Source organism: Leptodactylus fuscus, chromosome 2, assembly GCF_031893055.1.
Source record: "Leptodactylus fuscus isolate aLepFus1 chromosome 2, aLepFus1.hap2, whole genome shotgun sequence".
Classification (NCBI taxonomy): Eukaryota; Metazoa; Chordata; class Amphibia; order Anura; family Leptodactylidae; genus Leptodactylus; species Leptodactylus fuscus.
Genome location: NC_134266.1, coordinates 259,936,522 through 259,954,525, shown reverse-complemented (window position 1 = coordinate 259,954,525; position 18,004 = coordinate 259,936,522). Strand labels below are relative to the sequence as shown.

At 41.8% G+C, this 18,004-nt stretch overlaps 1 protein-coding gene across 2 annotated transcripts in view; it reads left to right on the top strand.

Annotated features, from left to right (window-relative positions):
- CNTN5 (contactin 5) overlaps positions 1 to 18,004 on the top strand; it is a 1,103,706-nt gene that overhangs the window by 690,043 nt on the left and 395,659 nt on the right. Inside the window, exons 6-7 of one of the 2 annotated variants that reach the window (XM_075266104.1) lie at positions 8,666 to 8,789; positions 11,692 to 11,867. The exons of the other annotated variant lie outside the window; for it this stretch is intronic. Coding sequence (XP_075122205.1) covers positions 8,666 to 8,789; positions 11,692 to 11,867 — 300 coding nt within the window. The remainder of the gene's footprint in view (positions 1 to 8,665; positions 8,790 to 11,691; positions 11,868 to 18,004) is intronic. 2 annotated transcript variants of the gene reach the window in all.

Sequence of the window (18,004 nt, the reverse complement as noted above, 5' to 3'; positions counted from 1 at the left end):
TCCATAACCCCTGGTCGGAGTCACTTTCCCTGGGCTTCTGAATTTTATAGAACAGGGTCTGACAGTCTCTATTCAAGGCAACATCAATCAGTTATGCGGAGGGACAGCAATGGGGTAGGCCAGGGGTCACTGGTCAGACCCCAGGCTGCTGAATAGGAACAGTGACACTCCTCGAAAACATTGCAGGGGAATTGGGAGTGATCAGAACCCTAATATATAATATAACCACTGAGATGCCACGGTCATGTTTGACCATGGCATCTCAGTGGTTAACACCCACGATCGGAGCTCAGCTCCGACCGGGGATTTTAGAGGACAGTGTCAACTGTTACATACAGCTGACACCCGCAAAGCAGAGTGCACACATGCTTTCACTGTGGTTTGTGAGAGGACCTTCCCGACAGTACTGTACTATTAGGCAAGATGTTCACGTAATTCAGATCAAATTGAATCGTTACGAAAAATTTGGCGAATTGATTTTTGAAAAATGTGCTCATCTCTAGTAACATCATATGACTAGATGTTTAACTACATCTATGAATAGTAATTGGCCCTTAGAAATTGATGCCGCCACTTTGAACAGCTGATTCGCGGGGTCCCAAGCCTTGGATCTTTAATTGGTGACCTATCCTAAGGATGGGTCTTATAAGAAGTTCCAAAAAAAAACCTTTAAGAAAAGGTTTTTACAACTAGGTCCAGTAAGTTAAATTTTCAGATACAACTACAGGTCAGGTATATCATTGGTACGAAAGGGACTTACTCTCAACGTTGGGAATGACTTATGGACCTCTAATACAATACTTAGCAGATGGGTTTTTTTCTTACAGCTGTGGTTTGGTGTATACATATGGTCTGTGTGTTCAAGATGGAAGTAGGCTGATCACTATCTAAAGCAATAGAGGTCTTGGGAAGGGTCTTCTGCCAATGAGCTGATCACATGGGGAATTACATCTAGGGCACTCAGCAACTGACTGTCATTAGTAAGGAAATTTACTGTAGCAATAAGCTTTCTGTTTCTGCTGCAGCACCCCCACAGGAGACATAAAGAATGACATGGTACACATTAGAGTCAATGGGTAATCTATGGATAGACCACGTTGTAAACAATCTCAACTCTTGTCCACTTTTTATTTCCTTGTCTTGAAGAATTAAAGAGTAATATTTTCCTATCCGGACAACGCCGTTAAGTACATGATGGCCATAAAAATAATGGAAATGGTGAATATTTTGTGATATCTAGGCACCCAAAGAGGACCCCTGAAAAGCCCAATGACATACCTCCTCTGATCGGCACTGTCAGAATTTTGATGTTTTTCTTATCCCAAACTGTTCAGCTAGTCCGGAGATATAAGCCCTTTTAGTGTTGATATAAATTAAGGTATACCAGTGGGAGGGTAACATTGCATGGCACAACCATACATATAAACCTTACCCCGATAGAAACTCCCATTGTTGAAACTCACCACCTTAATTTAAATCAACATTAAAGGGGCTTATATCTGCAGAATAAGATAGGATAAGATAAGATAATCCTTTAATAGTCCCACAGTGGGGAAATTTCAGCATGTTACAGCAGCATAGTAATACAGATACAGGATAATACACAGTAATATATTACAGACGTAGACACACATATGCTGAGAAGAGAAGATATACTAGGAGTCCATAGCAGCTAAGGAACAGAGAGGAAAGAAGGAAGACTTCATAGTCATTTAGTTGTCTGTGCGGAGTGTCTTCGCTTGGTCTGATGTAGATTATACAGCCTGATCGCGGTTGGAAGGAAGGACTTGCGATAGCTCCTTCTCAAACTTGGGGTGAAGCAGACGGTCACTTACAGTGCTGCCAAGTCCCATCAGGGTCTCATACATGGGGTGGGATTTGTTCTCCCGCATGGAGGTCACCACAGACAGTATCCTTCTGTCACCCACCACCTGTACTGGGTCCAGGGGGCTCCCCAGGACAGAGCTGGCCCTCCTGATCAGCCTGTCAAGTCTATTTCTGTCCCTGGTTGATATACTGCTCTCCCAGCAGGCCACACCGAAAAAGATGGCTGATGCTACCACACAGTTGAAAAAGGCCCTAAGAAGTGTCCCCTGGACTCCGAAGGCCCTCAGCCTCCTGAGCAGGTAGAGTCTGTTGTGGCCCTTTCTGTGCAGCGCCTCCAGGTGATCAGCCCAGTCTAGTTTACTATTGAGGAGTGCACCCAGATACTTATAGGTCCTGACTATCTCAATACATGTCCCTTGGATCTCCACCGGGGTCGGGGCACCTCTCCATTTACTAAAGTCCACCACCATCTCCTTGGTCTTCCCAGCATTAATCCTGAGCTGGTTCTGCTGGCACCATTCAACAAAGTCCTGGTTTAAGTCTCTGTATTCCCTATCGTCGCCATCAGTGATAAGGCCGACTATAGCAGAGTCATCGGAGTACTTCTGTAAGTAACAGCTGGAGGAGTTGTGTCTAAAGTCAGCAGTGTACAGTGTGAATAGCTGAACAGATTTGGATAAGCAAAAGATGGAAATGCTGATCAGAGGGGTATTGATGTGGCGATGGGTCCTCTTTAAGTAACACAGGTGGATCTCTGAAACAACCTGTAGCTGTCAAGGCATTCTGGGAGTTGTAGTTGCTTATCAAGGCCCTCTTTTCTAGACTTTAGATCCTATTACTCAGCTCTGACCACTGGTTACATTTTCCTTTCTTCTTCCTGACATGTTGTGGTTCGCTTTATAGTGGCGGCATTACTAACTCCGGTATAGATAGGACTTCAGAATGGTAATTGGATCCAAGAAAGTCTGACTGAATTAAAATGATTGAATTACTTTTAAAGCAGTTGTCCGCACACCGTGAGCACTATTTCTGAGTTCTCAAAAACTGATTAGGGATTAGGCCGGCTCATTCGGCAGTAATATAGGTTAATTGAAAGACCTTGAAGAGTCAGCACCTTAAGTACAAGGAAAGTAAATGCAGATTGAATATGGATAGTTGAGTAATTACTGGCGAGGCTGAAACATAATGTTAATGCAACAAGTAAAAACTCACACCCATGTCCCAATGAGAGGGATCATTTATATTCATTAGCCGGGAAAGCTGAATGTCTTACATCTCAAACAGCCAAGAAAGTTTTGTCTTAGATGTGTGGGCACAAAGCCAGAAAGAGTCCAGACTAGGGAACCATAGACAGTCTGTGGCCTGCTGGATAGTGTCTGTGTACGCCACCATATGACAGAAATATTCTCACCTAGGAACTATGAATAGCTCCGTAACATGGTGTCTCATGGAACATGGATTGGTTTTATTTCTTTTAATCTGATTGATGTTACAGTAGGACCCCCTAGAAGTCTATGGAAAGCTGCTCAAGTAGTGGAGTCATACAGGCGCTCCTCCCCAACACCCATAAGAATTAGTTGTTTGTACAACTCTTTTTGGCATCTTGTTGGTATGTGGGCGCACTCTGAGGAGACCCTCACAAACACACGGAGAACGTGCCAACACCTTGCAGAGGTTGCCCATGGTCCGATGGAAACCAAGGACCCAAGCACGACAAGACAACAGTACTAACCATAGAGCCGCTGTGTTGTCCTAGAAAACATGATCATATACTAGATATGATCTTAAAACTTCACCCAAAAGAAGGCAATACTTGGGACAATCCATAGGGTGGGATTTCATTGTCCAATCAAAATTGGTAAGTGTGTTATGGCTCTGTAGAACTTGGGTCAATTGCAAACCGGAAGTCTGGTGTTAAGTATACAAAGTATAATAACACTATAATATGTATCAAAGTAAATATATTGTAAAAAAATAAATTAAACCCAGTTAGAGACCTGAATGTAACCAATTTTTCCCCATGAATATTTATGTATCCATTTATTTTGTAATATTGAAATAAGCGATCTGGAGCACCGAAGTGACGTCCATTGCTCCAAACTACTATGCGCTATGTGAATGCAAGAACACAGGACCAAACAATATTGCAACCCTAGCCCTGTCACCCTGTTTGTCAGCCTCTGTATCCAGCTTCATACACACAAGTCTATGGAGAGGGGAGGGGAATGAGAAGGCTGTGAATTGATTATTTGCCCCATTATGTGCACTGGTAGCCTGTTATCTAGAAGTGGAGAAGTATTCAAAGAGCTCCCTGAAGCACAAAATAACAGAATGTAGAAGTTATCGGTGTATCTTCCAGCAACCTCCTCCTCCTCCCTCTTCCCATCGCCATCGACAGATATGTAAAAGGTAACTTAGCTTGTTAAATGGAGAAGGGAACAGATTTCTTTAATTAGATATATTACAAAGTTTCTTATATTCACATGTACTATTTATTTGTTAAACATTGTTTTATAATTGGAGGTCCATGTTAAAGGGGTAAAACATGGAGGCTGGGGAAGGTGAAAAACTAAACGAAAAAAACACCATACTAATCTGTCCCCTATGTTCCAGCGTCTCCCACTGTGGTCTGGCCCTGCTGCTCCATTGGAAGTCCTCAGTGCACATGACTGCTAAGGTCAATTGGTAGCCTCAGCGGTCTAAGGAAAGGTCACGGGCCATCACAGGTGACGTCCCACTTCCGTTCCAGCGGCCTCATTGGTTATTTATTATTTATGTAGATTGTGAGCCCCATATAGGGATCACAATGTACATTTTTTTTCTTCCTATCAGTATGTCTTTATAGAATGGGAGGAAATCAACGCAAGCATGGGGAGAAAATACGAACTCCTTGCATATGTTGTTCCTGGTGAGATTTGAACCCAGGACTCCAGCACTGCAAGGCTGCAGTGCTAACCACTGAGTCACCGTTTTCCCCTTGCCTCAGTGGTTATGTGCAGTGGGGACTTCCACCCAGTGCCGCACCTCCCATGAGGCGACCTGAAGCAACCACTTCAGGCGGCGGTATGCCAGGGCCCCAGGGAAGGTGGCATTTTTGCTTACCTAAGCCAGTCCAGGACAAGCTGTCCTGGACTGGCTTAGTACCGAGCGGTGGATTGGGGAGGCCGCTGGAGCAGTGCTGCTCCAGCGGCCTCCCCTCACGCTCAGGCAGAGAGCAGGTCCTCTCCCTGCCTGCTCTCTGCCTGCGAACGCAGCTAAGCCCCTCCCCCTTCGCTCCGCTGCCTCCGCTCCGCCACGCCCCGTCTTCCCGGGGGACGGGGACGCGGCTTTCTGTCGTTCGCCTCGGGCGGCGAAAGGGGCAGGTTCACCCCTGCTTCCACCAGAACAAGACCCCAGGATCTGCTGGACGGGAGCATGGTGGCAGTCCCCGGGCACCAGGGACAGGTATATTTTCTTTTTGTTTTTTTTTTTCACTTTCTTGCCCAAAACAGCTAATTCTGGACAACCCCTTTAAAGGAAATAGGGTTTAGGTCCTGCACAGAATATTACTTATGTTCATGCCACATACTAAGGATGAAAGTAAATTCTCTGTCAAACTATAATGTATTTTTTCCAAAATTTTAGATTTTTTTTCCCAAGCCAATACAGCTGGGCTTTCACATGTATATGGATGTTTTTGCACATTTGGAACATGTATGCCGTCCAGCAGATCCTGCTGTAGTGCAACATTTTGGATGCAGAACATCACCGGCCATCTATTAGTCTCCATAGTGAAGCGGCCTTGTGACTTTTGGAAATTGTAGCCCCCGTCCCCATAGCGAGAGCATAAGTGCTTTATAATTCCGTGTTGTAAACAGCTATAAATATCTATTCTAGAACAGAGCAGGCCAGTTATGTGGTAAGAAATCTCTTTCTAATCTCTCGGTGACACTTCTGCTGGATTGCATATTATATTGTTTCATATGAGGTTGGGCTCAGTCGCTGTAATTATAGAGAGATGCAGTGATGTATGCGGCCGGAAAGGGGGGCAGCACAGCGGGAATATCTGAACTAAAACCAGTAGGACTAAATGGAGATGAGAAGACTCTGTAACCCAAAGCAATGGGAAGCAATGCAGGACATGTTAGGATTTTGTTGAACGGAGTCTTTGGTGAACATCATCAAATATGTCTTCAAGATCACTTGTCCCCTCTCCCCACTTATATGTTATAGTAAATACTTGTATTCTGTATATTATGTCCTGGAACATCTTTTCTTATAACTCTCTGCCGTCTCTCTATTATCCCTGCTAGAAATGTGTGAATATACTGACAACTGAGTGTAACAAAGTTGTGGAATTTAGTTAGTGTTAAGAGATTATTCTGAAATTTCTAGTAGGAATAACAGAGGAAAAACAATGTAAAGTAATAAGAGAAGATGCTTAAAAATTGTAATTTTATATGGAGTATAAATATTTACTAAAACAGACATATCAGCTTTTGTTAGTGGTGTATGTAAATCCAGAGATAACTGTCCTGTTTACAAAAGGAGCTCCATGCAAGAATGAGCTGAAGACGATAGATAGATAGATAGATAGATAGATAGATAGATAGATAGATAGATAGATAGGAGATAGATAGATAGATAGATAGATAGATAGGAGATAGATAGATAGATAGATAGATAGATAGATGATAGATAGATAGATAGATAGATAGATAGATAGATAGATAGATAGATAGGAGATAGATAGATAGATAGATAGATAGATAGATAGGAGATAGATAGATAGATAGATAGATAGATAGATAGGAGATAGATAGATCGATAGATAGATAGATAGATAGATAGATAGATAGATAGATATGGAGATAAATAGATAGATAGATAGATAGATAGATAGATAGATGATAGATAGATAGATAGATAGATAGATAGATAGATAGATAGATAGATAGGAGATAGATAGGAGCTAGATAGATAGATAGATAGATAGATAGATAGATAGATAGATAGATAGATGATAGATAGATAGATAGATAGATAGATAGATAGGAGATAGATAGATAGATAGATAGATAGATAGGAGATAGATAGATAGATAGATAGATAGATAGGAGATAGATAGATCGATAGATAGATAGATAGATAGATAGATAGATAGATAGATAGATATGGAGATAAATAGATAGATAGATAGATAGATAGATAGATGATAGATAGATAGATAGATAGATAGATAGATAGATAGATAGATAGATAGATAAATAGGAGATAGATAGGCGATAGATAGATAGATAGATAGATAGATAGATAGATAGATATGGAGATAGATAGATAGATAGATAGATAGATAGATAGATAGATAGGAGATAGATAGATAGATAGATAGATAAATAGGAGATAGATAGATAGATAGGAGATAGATAGATAGATATATAGATAGATAGATAGATAAATAGGAGATAGATAGATAGATAGATAGATAGATAGATAGATAGATAGATAGGAGATAGATAGATAGATGATAGATAGATAGATAGATAGATAGATAGATAGATAGATAGATAGATATGAGATAGATAGATAGATAGATAGATAGATAGATAGGAGATAGATAGATAGATAGATAGATAGGAGATAGATAGATAGATAGATAGATAGATAGATAAATAGGAGATAGATAGATAGATAGATAGATAGATAGATAGGAGATAGATAGATAGATAGATAAATAGGAGATAGATAGATAGATAGATAGATAGATAGATAGATAGATAGATAAATAGGAGATAGATAGATAGATAGATAGATAGAAGATAGATAGATAGATAGATAGATAGATAGATAGATAGGAGATAGATAGATAGATAGGAGATAGATAGATATATAGATAAATAGGAGATAGATAGATAGATAGATAGATAGATAGATAGATAGATAGATAGATAGATAGATAGGAGATAGATAGATAGATAGATAGATAGGAGATAGATAGATAGATAGATAGATAAATAGGAGATAGATAGATAGATAGATAGATAGATAGATAGATGATAGATAGATGATAGATAGATAGATAGATAGATAGATAGATAGATAGATAGATATGAGATAGATAGATAGATAGATAGATAGATAGATAGATAGATAGGAGATAGATAGATAGATAGATAGATAGATAGATAAATAGGAGATAGATAGATAGATAGGAGATAGATAGATAGATAGATAGATAGATAGATAGATAGATAGATAAATAGGAGATAGATAGATAGATAGATAGATAGATAGGAGATAGATAGATGATAGATAAATAGATAGATAGATAGATAGATAGATAGATATGAGATAGATAGATAGATAGATAGATAGATAGATAGATAGGAGATAGATAGATAGATAGATAGATAGATAGATAGATAGGAGATAGATAGATAGATAGATAGATAGATAGATAGATAAATAGGAGATAGATAGATAGATAGATAGATAGATAGATAGATAGATAGGAGATAGATAGATAGATAGATAGATAAATAGGAGATAGATAGATAGATAGATAGATAGATAGATAGGAGATAGATAGATAGATAGATAGATAGATAGATAGATAGACATTGTACTTTATGTGATATATGTAATCCTAGGAATATATGGTTCATAATAATAATAATAATAATAATAATAATAATAATAATACATTATAGATAGAACATTATAAATTTATATTTAAAAAATATCTAAACAGAACAAATTCTCCTCATAGAGAGAACATGATGTTTTATACATGCAAAATATTTATGTCTTACTAGAATAATTATTCATGTATTTTAACCGGCAGATTTTCATTTTTCAGAGAGTGTGGATTATGGGCCAGTGTTTATCCAAGAGCCAGAAAATGTTATTTTCCCCATGGATTCTGGAGAGAAGAAAGTGGCCTTTAATTGTGAGGCACGAGGGGCCCCTGCTCCAAGTTATAGGTACATGCAAAGCCAGTTCCATTTGAAGAAGTCATCCATCCGTTCATCCATCCATCCATCCATCCATCCATTCATTCATTCCTTCACTTTTATGATTCCGTGCACTTTCAGGTGGACTGACCCCCGACTGGAACTTGTTTCAATCGCCCCTACTAGTTGATCCATCAGTCAAATTTTTGCCTTATTTTTCCTATATTATCATTAAAGGTTTTTTTGCAGTTACATATTGATAATGTATTCTTAGAATAACTAATCTATATCTGATCAGCGGCGGCGCTCAGGCGTCATGTTCATCAGTCACATGGTCAATCAAGTGAATGGCGTCGAGCTGTAATACCAAGAGCAGCCACTTTACAAAGTATGGCACTGTGTTTGGTATTGAATGAAAAGCCTCCAACAATTTGATTCAATTTTGGTGACTTATCCTAAAGATTGGTTATTAATATGTAACATCTGGAAAACCCCTTTAGCATCCAGCGCTTACATTACACATTTCTATTATTTCAAGAGCTAATATTGACCACCAAAATTTCCAAATTTTCAGGGATATTCTTGATCTTTTACTAACAATCCTGGCCCATTTGGTTTATTTCAATTACCCATTAGTATAGAACCAGCCCCAAGTACTGTTGCAAAGTTCGGTCGTGTTCACGTTATGTTCTTGACATATGTTTAGGAGATCAATTTGCTTTAGGAGACCCATTGCTGTCCATTTTTTTGAAGGGCACTAGAATGGTACATACCATACCTTGTGTCCGCCAAAGATACATTGATTTTGATGTAAATGGACGACCACCCATTGCACCACTTTTTGGCATCCGTGATGTGAATGCACTCTCAGGCCTAATACACACTAGCATAGAGTATTTGGGATCCGCATGAAAGGGATCCTGTAGGCGAATGGAAATTTCCGGCCGTCTAAAATTTTTGAAAGCTTTGCCTAAAATGGTAAAAAATAGTAAAAGAAGTCACACTTCCATTACTAATCCCTGCCAGTTCCAAAACTTGCCAGATCCCCCACCCATCTCTGTTCTTCCTGCTCCAGCAATGATATGGGATGAGTCTATAGGTTCAATATGTAGTTTCCAAAAATCTTAGGTTCATGATTCACTATCATACTCTGAGATGTCTTCAGACCCCGGATATAAGATTTGGAGGTCCAGGTGAGGGGCGGAAACATAATAAACATCAATACTCTACTTCTCCCACCTCTCCAGGGTTCCCTTAGAGGGTCCTTCTGCATTCCCTGGTTTTTTTCAGTCCATTTCAGGCCTCCTCGAGCCTCTGATGTAATGTCATGTGCCTCGGGGACCACTAAGGCCTGTGGGAATGAAACTGTAAGGTGAAACTAATGTCCATCATCTCTACCATAGACATGTGACCACTACAGCCAATCTAAAGCATCGGTGGTGACCTTAGTGGTTTCTACATGTTACTATGATGGTCGGCCAGTGATGGTCTTCAGTGGTCACTTGTTCTACACCATCATTGGAACAGGAAGAACCGAGATCAAGGATTAAAGGGAACCAATATGGGAGACACAACCACTCACAGGTCCTTATAGTGTCCCATATAGACCTCTACCAATGCCACCTATACCTACACTAATAAAGACAAAACCTTAACACTTATCTAGACATGAGTCTGATGTGGTGCTCCTGGCGCCTACGCAGTTCTTCAGTGATGTATACCCCACCTTTACTGTGTATACTGCCAAGATCTGGCGCATGTACAGTTCTTCAGTGATGTATACCCCAACTTCAGTGTATATACTGCCAAGATCTGGCGCCTACACAGTTCTTCAGTGATGTATACCCCACCTTTACTGTGTATACTGCCAAGATCTGGCGCATGTGCAGTTCTTTATTTATGTATACCCCAACTTCAGTGTATATACTGCCAAGATCTGGCGCAATGCGCAGTTCTTCAGTGATGTATACCCCACCTTTACTGTGTATACTGCCAAGATCTGGCGCATGTACAGTTCTTCAGTGATGTATACCCCAACTTCAGTGTATATACTGCCAAGATCTGGCGCCTACACAGTTCTTCAGTGATGTATACCCCACCTTTACTGTGTATACTGCCAAGATCTGGCGCATGTGCAGTTCTTTATTTATGTATACCCCAACTTCAGTGTATATACTGCCAAGATCTGGCGCATGCGCAGTTCTTCAGTGATGTATACCCTACCTTTACTGTGTATACTGTCAAGATCTGGCACATGTGCAGTTCTTCAGTGATGTAAACCCCAATTTTAGTGTATATACTGCCAAGATCTGGCGCATGTACAGTTCTTCAGTGATGTATACCCCAGCTTCAGTGTATATACTGCCAAGATCTGGCACCTACGCAGTTCTTCAGTTATGTATACCCCACCTTTACTGTGTATACTGCCAAGATCTGGCGCATGTGCAGTTCTTCATTTATGTATACCCCAACTTCAGTGTATATACTGCCAAGATCTGGCGCATGTGCAGTTCTTCAGTGATGTATACCCTACCTTTACTGTGTATACTGCCAAGATCTGGTGCATGCACAATTCTTCAGTGATGTATACCCCAGCTTTGCTGTGTATACTGTCAAGATCTGGCGCATGTGCAGTTCTTCAGTGATGTATACCCCAGCTTCAGTGTGTATACTGTCAAGATCTGGCGCATGCACAATTCTTCAGTGATGTATACCCCAGCTTCAGTGTGTATACTGCTCAGCCAATCATTGGTGTACTCCTCTGGATTCACTGAAGTACTGCGCTGACACTGGAAGTACAGGGACCAGAGAATGCTTCACATACAAGTTGCTACTCAGATTATTGACATGTTTGATTTGTTTTTGTTAACTTTTTTTAAATTATTTTTTTAATTTTATTTTTCATTTTCTCCATCTTTTGCTTCTTTTAAAGATGGCTTCGCAATGGAACAGAAATAGACTTGGAAAGTGATTATCGCTACACATTAATAGATGGGAATTTAATTATCAGCAGTCCAAATGAGATGAAGGATTCTGGTCAGTACCAGTGCATAGCCGCAAACAGCCTTGGCAGAATCCTTAGTAGAGAGGCAACACTTCAATTTGCATGTGAGTAATATCCGGATCATTTGGCTCGACCACATGTTAATATCACTTTTTTCCTCTTTATTTTTTTTCTCACAAACATTGATAACTGTAACTTCTAGGTTCTAGATGTAATTGTGCAGGTGACTGACTGAGGCGTAACAAGGTGCAAACCTGGGCATGAGGATGGTTGGCCGCAACGTAGACAAGTTATAGAATAGTGGTGACCCAAGCATTAGGAAGATCTCTCATGACATGGGGAAGAAGAACATTTATCTTTTAGATATTACCATTACCAATGACTTTATATTGTTCTGAACATTCAGATAAAAGTGTCTAAAAGGCATCATTACTTACCAGGCTCCCAGGCTCCATTTTCTTTAAAAAAAAAAAAAAAATTGCATTAGGTTCAGGGATTAGTGGCATGATTTAACATAGATAGATAGATAGATAGATAGATAGATAGATAGATAGGAGATAGATAGATAGATAGATAGATAGATAGATAGATGATAGATAGATAGATAGATAGATAGATAGATAGATAGATAGATAGATAGAAAAAAAATGCAGAAGCAGCACAACATACAAACCGGGAGCAAAGCCAAACTAGAAGATGGCTAATCTTCAACTTTACATAAGAAGTGGAAAAAATGGCAGCACTCCAACATGTATAAAAAGTGTGGGTTTATTCGTACATCATACGTCGCTGCTTGGAATAAACCCACACTTTTTCTAAATGTTGGAGTGCTGCCATTTTTTCCACTTCTTAGATAGATAGGAGATAGATAGATAGATAGATAGATAGATAGGAGATAGATAGATAGATAGATAGATAGATAGATAGATAGATAGATAGATAGATAGATAGGAGATAGATAGATATGAGAGATAGATAGATAGATAGATAGATAGATAGATAGATAGATAGATAGATAGGAGATAGATAGATAGATAGATAGATAGATAGATAGATAGATAGGAGATAGATAGATAGATAGATAGATAGATAGATAGATAGATAGGAGATAGATAGATAGATAGATAGATAGATAGATAGATAGATAGGAGATAGATAGATAGATAGATAGATAGATAGAAGATAGATAGATAGATAGATAGATAGATAGATAGATAGATCTTAGATTAGTTGTCATTGTATGATATATAAGTGACATAACACCGCTCACCAGCGACTTCTATCCTTTAATATCCAATGGACGGCAGATGACACGGAGTCTGGCTTGCAGGTGGCAGATATTACAAGACTTTGCTTTGTTCTATAAAAGTATTATTTGTTTTATACTTCCAAAATCTACAGCCCATATCTCACGCCATATAGAAATGTGGGTAAGAGCAGAGATAACCGCCGCCGCCTGTAATCGCCAATTATTTCGTATCGCTATTGCTTAACACATTGTTAGCGTCCGTTGTTCTCTCGTCTCGTCTTCTCCCATCATAATGTGTAATTGCTATTGTTTCTGCTCCACAAACAATCATTTGTGTAGAAAAATAAGTTTGTGCCCCCTCGCCGACACTCAGGAACATTCAATTCAGTTTAAACAAGCCGAACACCAGAAATAGATTTCAGATGTGTCTAGTTATTGTAGTAATTGTCAGCTTATCATAGGGGACCCACCATTACATTAATTTCCCCCACTGAGAAGTAACACAGATTCCCAAATTGGCTGCCGGTTATAGGATACAGAATAAGAAAGCCATTGTTACCTTCTCTCGCATGTATAGATGTAGCAGAGCTGAGCCTGTCAATGTCGCAAAGCTGAGTTTATCGGGATATCGCTATAGTTAAAGGGGAACCACTTTGCCCGCATGGATGGTAGAACCTGTGCGGGCAAAGTGATCAATGGTGGTCTGCATCAGGAGTGAACCTACCCCTTTCGCCGCCCGAGGCGAACTACAGAAAGCCCCCCCCCCCCCCCGGGAGGAGAGCACGGAACGAAGGGGCGTGGCGGAGTGCAGGGGGCGGGGCGGAGTGCAGGGGGCGGGGCTTAGCACCATTCGCAGACAGAGAGCAGGCACGGAGAAGACCTGCTCTCTGCCTGAGCGTGAGGGGAGGCTGCTGGAGCAGCACTGCTCCAGTGGCCTCCCCAAACCACCGCTCGGTGCTAAGCCAGTCCAGGACAGCTTGTCCTGGACTGGCTTAGATAATCAAAAATGCCGCTCTCCCTGGGGCCCTGACAGGTCGCCTCATGGGAGGTGCGGCGCTGGTCTGCATATGCAATGGTTCAGATGATCCAGAGGTCATCTCGGGACTGGAACATGCTCCATCCACATACAATGAAAGCAGGGTCAGACTGGGATGTCTAAGGCCCACCAGTGCGATTGTTTCTAGCGGACCACCACCAGGACCCCTTCAGATCAGTTGTACCGAGACAGGGTGGCTAGAGGAGATAATATACTGCACTACTTAAACCCACTGCTTCATCATGTATGGCAAGTGAGCAGCGTGGCTCCTAGAAGTGTCATCATTACCTGTAGCTGCACTGTCCTGGAAAAGCTGATCTGCAGAGGTCCTGGCTGTCAGAGTCTCGCAGATGTAATCGTTATGGCCAAAAGACAAGTAATTGATATTAGAAAGATTGATGGGGCCACTGCATGGGGGGGGGGGGGAATAGTGAAGGGGACACTGTATGGCAGGGGGATAGTGAAGGGACCACTATATGGGGAGGAATAGTGAAGGGACCACTGTATGGGGGGAATAGTGAAGGGACTACTGTATGTGGGGGAATAATGAAGGGGACACTGTATGGGGGGGGGGGGGGTAACAGTGAAGGGACCAGTGAATGGGGGGGTAGTGAAGGGACCATTGTATGGGGGGGGGATAGTGAAGGGGCCACTGTATGGAAGGAATAGTGAAGGGGACACAGTATGGGGGGATAGTGAAGGGACTACTGTATCAGGAGGGGGCATAGTGAAGGGACCAGTATATGGGGGGGGGGATAGTGAAGGGACCACTGAATGGGGGGGATAGTGAAGAGGCCACTGTATGGGGGGAATAGTGAAGAGGCCACTGTATGACGGGGGATAGTGAAGGAACCACTGTATGGGGGGGGTAGTGAAGGGGACACTGTGTGGAAGGAATAGTGAAGGGGACATAGTATGGGGGGGATAGTGAAGGGACTACTGTATCGGGAGAGGGCATAGTGAAGGGACCAGTATATTGGGGGGGATAGTGAAGTGACCACTGTATGGGGAGGAATAGTGAAGGGGCCACTCTACGGGGGGGGGGGGGATAGTAAAGGGACCACTGTATGGGGGGATAGTGAAGGGGCCTCTGTATGTAGGGAATAGTGAGGGGGGCCCTGTATAGGGGGAAACGTAATAAAGGGGCTACTTTATGGCCCATGCAGTGGTCCCTCACATATGGCAGAATTAGGTTAGTACTCAGCTGTCTGCTCTATGGTCCCACTCCGTCTTGGTCCAGGCGCAGTGTTGTGATGTCATGTGCGCCCGGAGCAGGAAGAAGCAGGAGGTGCCAGAGCAGACAAGTAAGTATTGGAGTTTAGCTTGTAAGCCACAGGCTCAATGTGGTCTGTGGCCTACAAGCCTGGGAGTGGAAGAGCAGGAAGCCTATGGACTATGGGTCGGTGACACCACTTCTCCCTGGTTATTAAAACCACATCACAAAACCGAGGAGAACCTGGCTGCGTCACTTACCTCACCCATCGTCTTCCCGCAGCAGCCTGGGCCCTGTGTCCTGCACATCATGTTGTGGCGTATGGGGGGCCCCCTGGCCATTACACATATCACACATATCAATTCATACACATCACACTCCGGGGAGAAAAATTAAACTTAAAGCTTAAAAGATGTTCGAGTTCTTTTGGTATCCGGTCTAAATCCAACGCCCTTGTTAAAAAGTTGCTTCGTTACAATATAGAGTTCTGGTTCCTATGGCAACATTATTTAATATTTGTCTAAAATAATGTAATAATGACCCTTTGAGATCCCTATAATTTGTCTAGCCTCGCTCATGACTAATGCTGAAGTTTGTTTGTTCGTCTTTGTATGGAATGACACATTTGATTTGCATAAACCTCATTTATAACGGCATGAAAGTGCCGGGACTTGGGATCTAAAGTGGTTGAAAATATCCTTTATCCAGGCAAAAGAGCCCCCAGGAAGGACTTCTAAAGCAAGGCGTCTAAGGCTACATGTACACGTACGGGTCCGAGAGAAAACAGCATGGACGCCATCCTTGCCCAACATAGACTGATACATTTCAGTGAATGAGCCCCTAAATGGACGGAAATAGGACCTGTCCTTGGATTGCCAACTTGCTAAGATGGGGAAACCCTTGTAAGTCATTTTGTAGTCTGTTATTATGGAGATACCTAAGTAGAGATGGGCGAGCCTCATGAGACTCATTTCACGAATATTCAAGAAAGTTGTTTCGGAACAAACGCATACCGAGCCGGGTTGGACCCAAATATTCCAAATTATTTGGTTTTTAATGAAACCAAACAATTTAGAATTCATCTAGGATGAACTAAAATGGTCTAAAACTTCAGACCCAGGGGCGGTAACAAAAATAATAATAAAAAAAAAAAAATTATGCTCACCTTTTGTTACATTTGGCTCTCTGTTTATTCCTCGTGGCAACATCTGGTGTTCTTCTCTGATGTCATGAGCCAGGGATCACCACTGAGGCCTGTGAATGGGCATTAATGGTGACACGATGGGCACGCTGAGCATCATGGCGTCCTCACTGGACAAGGTAAAGAGATAACGGAAGGTAGATATAAAGGTTTATTTTTTTTTTATCCTTCCGTTACCTCTTCTGGGTGTCTGTTTGGAATCCAGTGATGACGTCATGATGCTCGATGGGTCCTTGTCACTATTAATGACTAGAGATGAGCGAACACTAAAATGTTCGAGGTTCAATATTTGTTTCGAGTAGCTCCTCAATGTTCGACTACTTGAATCGAATATCAAACCCTATTATAGTCTATGGGGGGAAAATGCTCGTTTCAGGGGTAGGCAACATTCGATCAAATTATACTTACCAAGTCCACGAGTGAGGGTCTGGCAGGATCCTCCGAGAAGTCTTCTCCGTGCAGCGTCCCCGCGGTGTCTTCCGGCTCTGAATTCACTCTGCCAGGCATCGGGCCTAGGCAGAGCCGACTGCGTTTGTCTGCACTACAAGCGGACATGCGCAGTCAGCTCTGCCCAGACCCGATGCCTGGCAGAGTGAATTCAGAACCGGAAGACGCCGCGGGGAAGCTGCACAGAGAAGACTTCTAAAGGTAGGAGAAGAACCAGCGTTGATTGGCCGACTGTATAGCATTCGGCCAATCAATGCTGGTTCTGCTTCGAACTTTTCCATTTGAACAGCGAGTGGTACTCGATCGAGTACGAATGTTTCGAATACCGTAGTATTCGATCGAATACCTACTCGATCGAATACTTCTCGCTCATCTCTATTAATGACCAATCACAGGCCTCAGTGGTGACCCCTGGTTCATGACATCACAGACGATCACCAGATGTTGCCAAGAGGAAGACACAGATCGCCGGAGGTAACGGAAGGTGAGTATAATTTTTTTTTGTCACCTCTTTTGCGCCTCCGTTCTGGGATCTGAAAGACCTCGTAGTATAATAGTTTCCCTTCCAGGTATCTATCCAAACAAGTGGTTCTCTTTGTCTCAACACAGGATGAAATCAATCTTCTGGGGATAGCCCTTCTTTACGTGCAACATTCACTCTTCCATGACTGTCGTTCTCTGCCCTCCTGGGTGATGTCACAGGCCTTGGTGGGTCATCATGACATCAGCATGCCCCATGTTACTACTAAGGCCCAATCACAAGCTTCAATTGTCTCCAGGGATTGTGATGTAACCCAAGAAGCCTAAAGAGGCCAGATAACAAAAAAAGAGGTCCCATACAATGCAAAGGAGCCCATGAGAGGTGAGTTAAGGTATCAATGTTTACTAATTTATTGCACCTCTCTGGACCTCCACTTACTCCACCCTGGGGTCTGAACGCACCCCAGATATAAGAGTGATTTTCCAAAAAGATCACTGTTTTTGGAAAACTCTTTCCAAACCGGTAGAGAAGAGGTAGAAAGAAAACTGCCACAACTATTTCCAAAGTTATTTGATTTTCTATTGTGGATGTATCGGTGCTTAAATTGTTGCAAA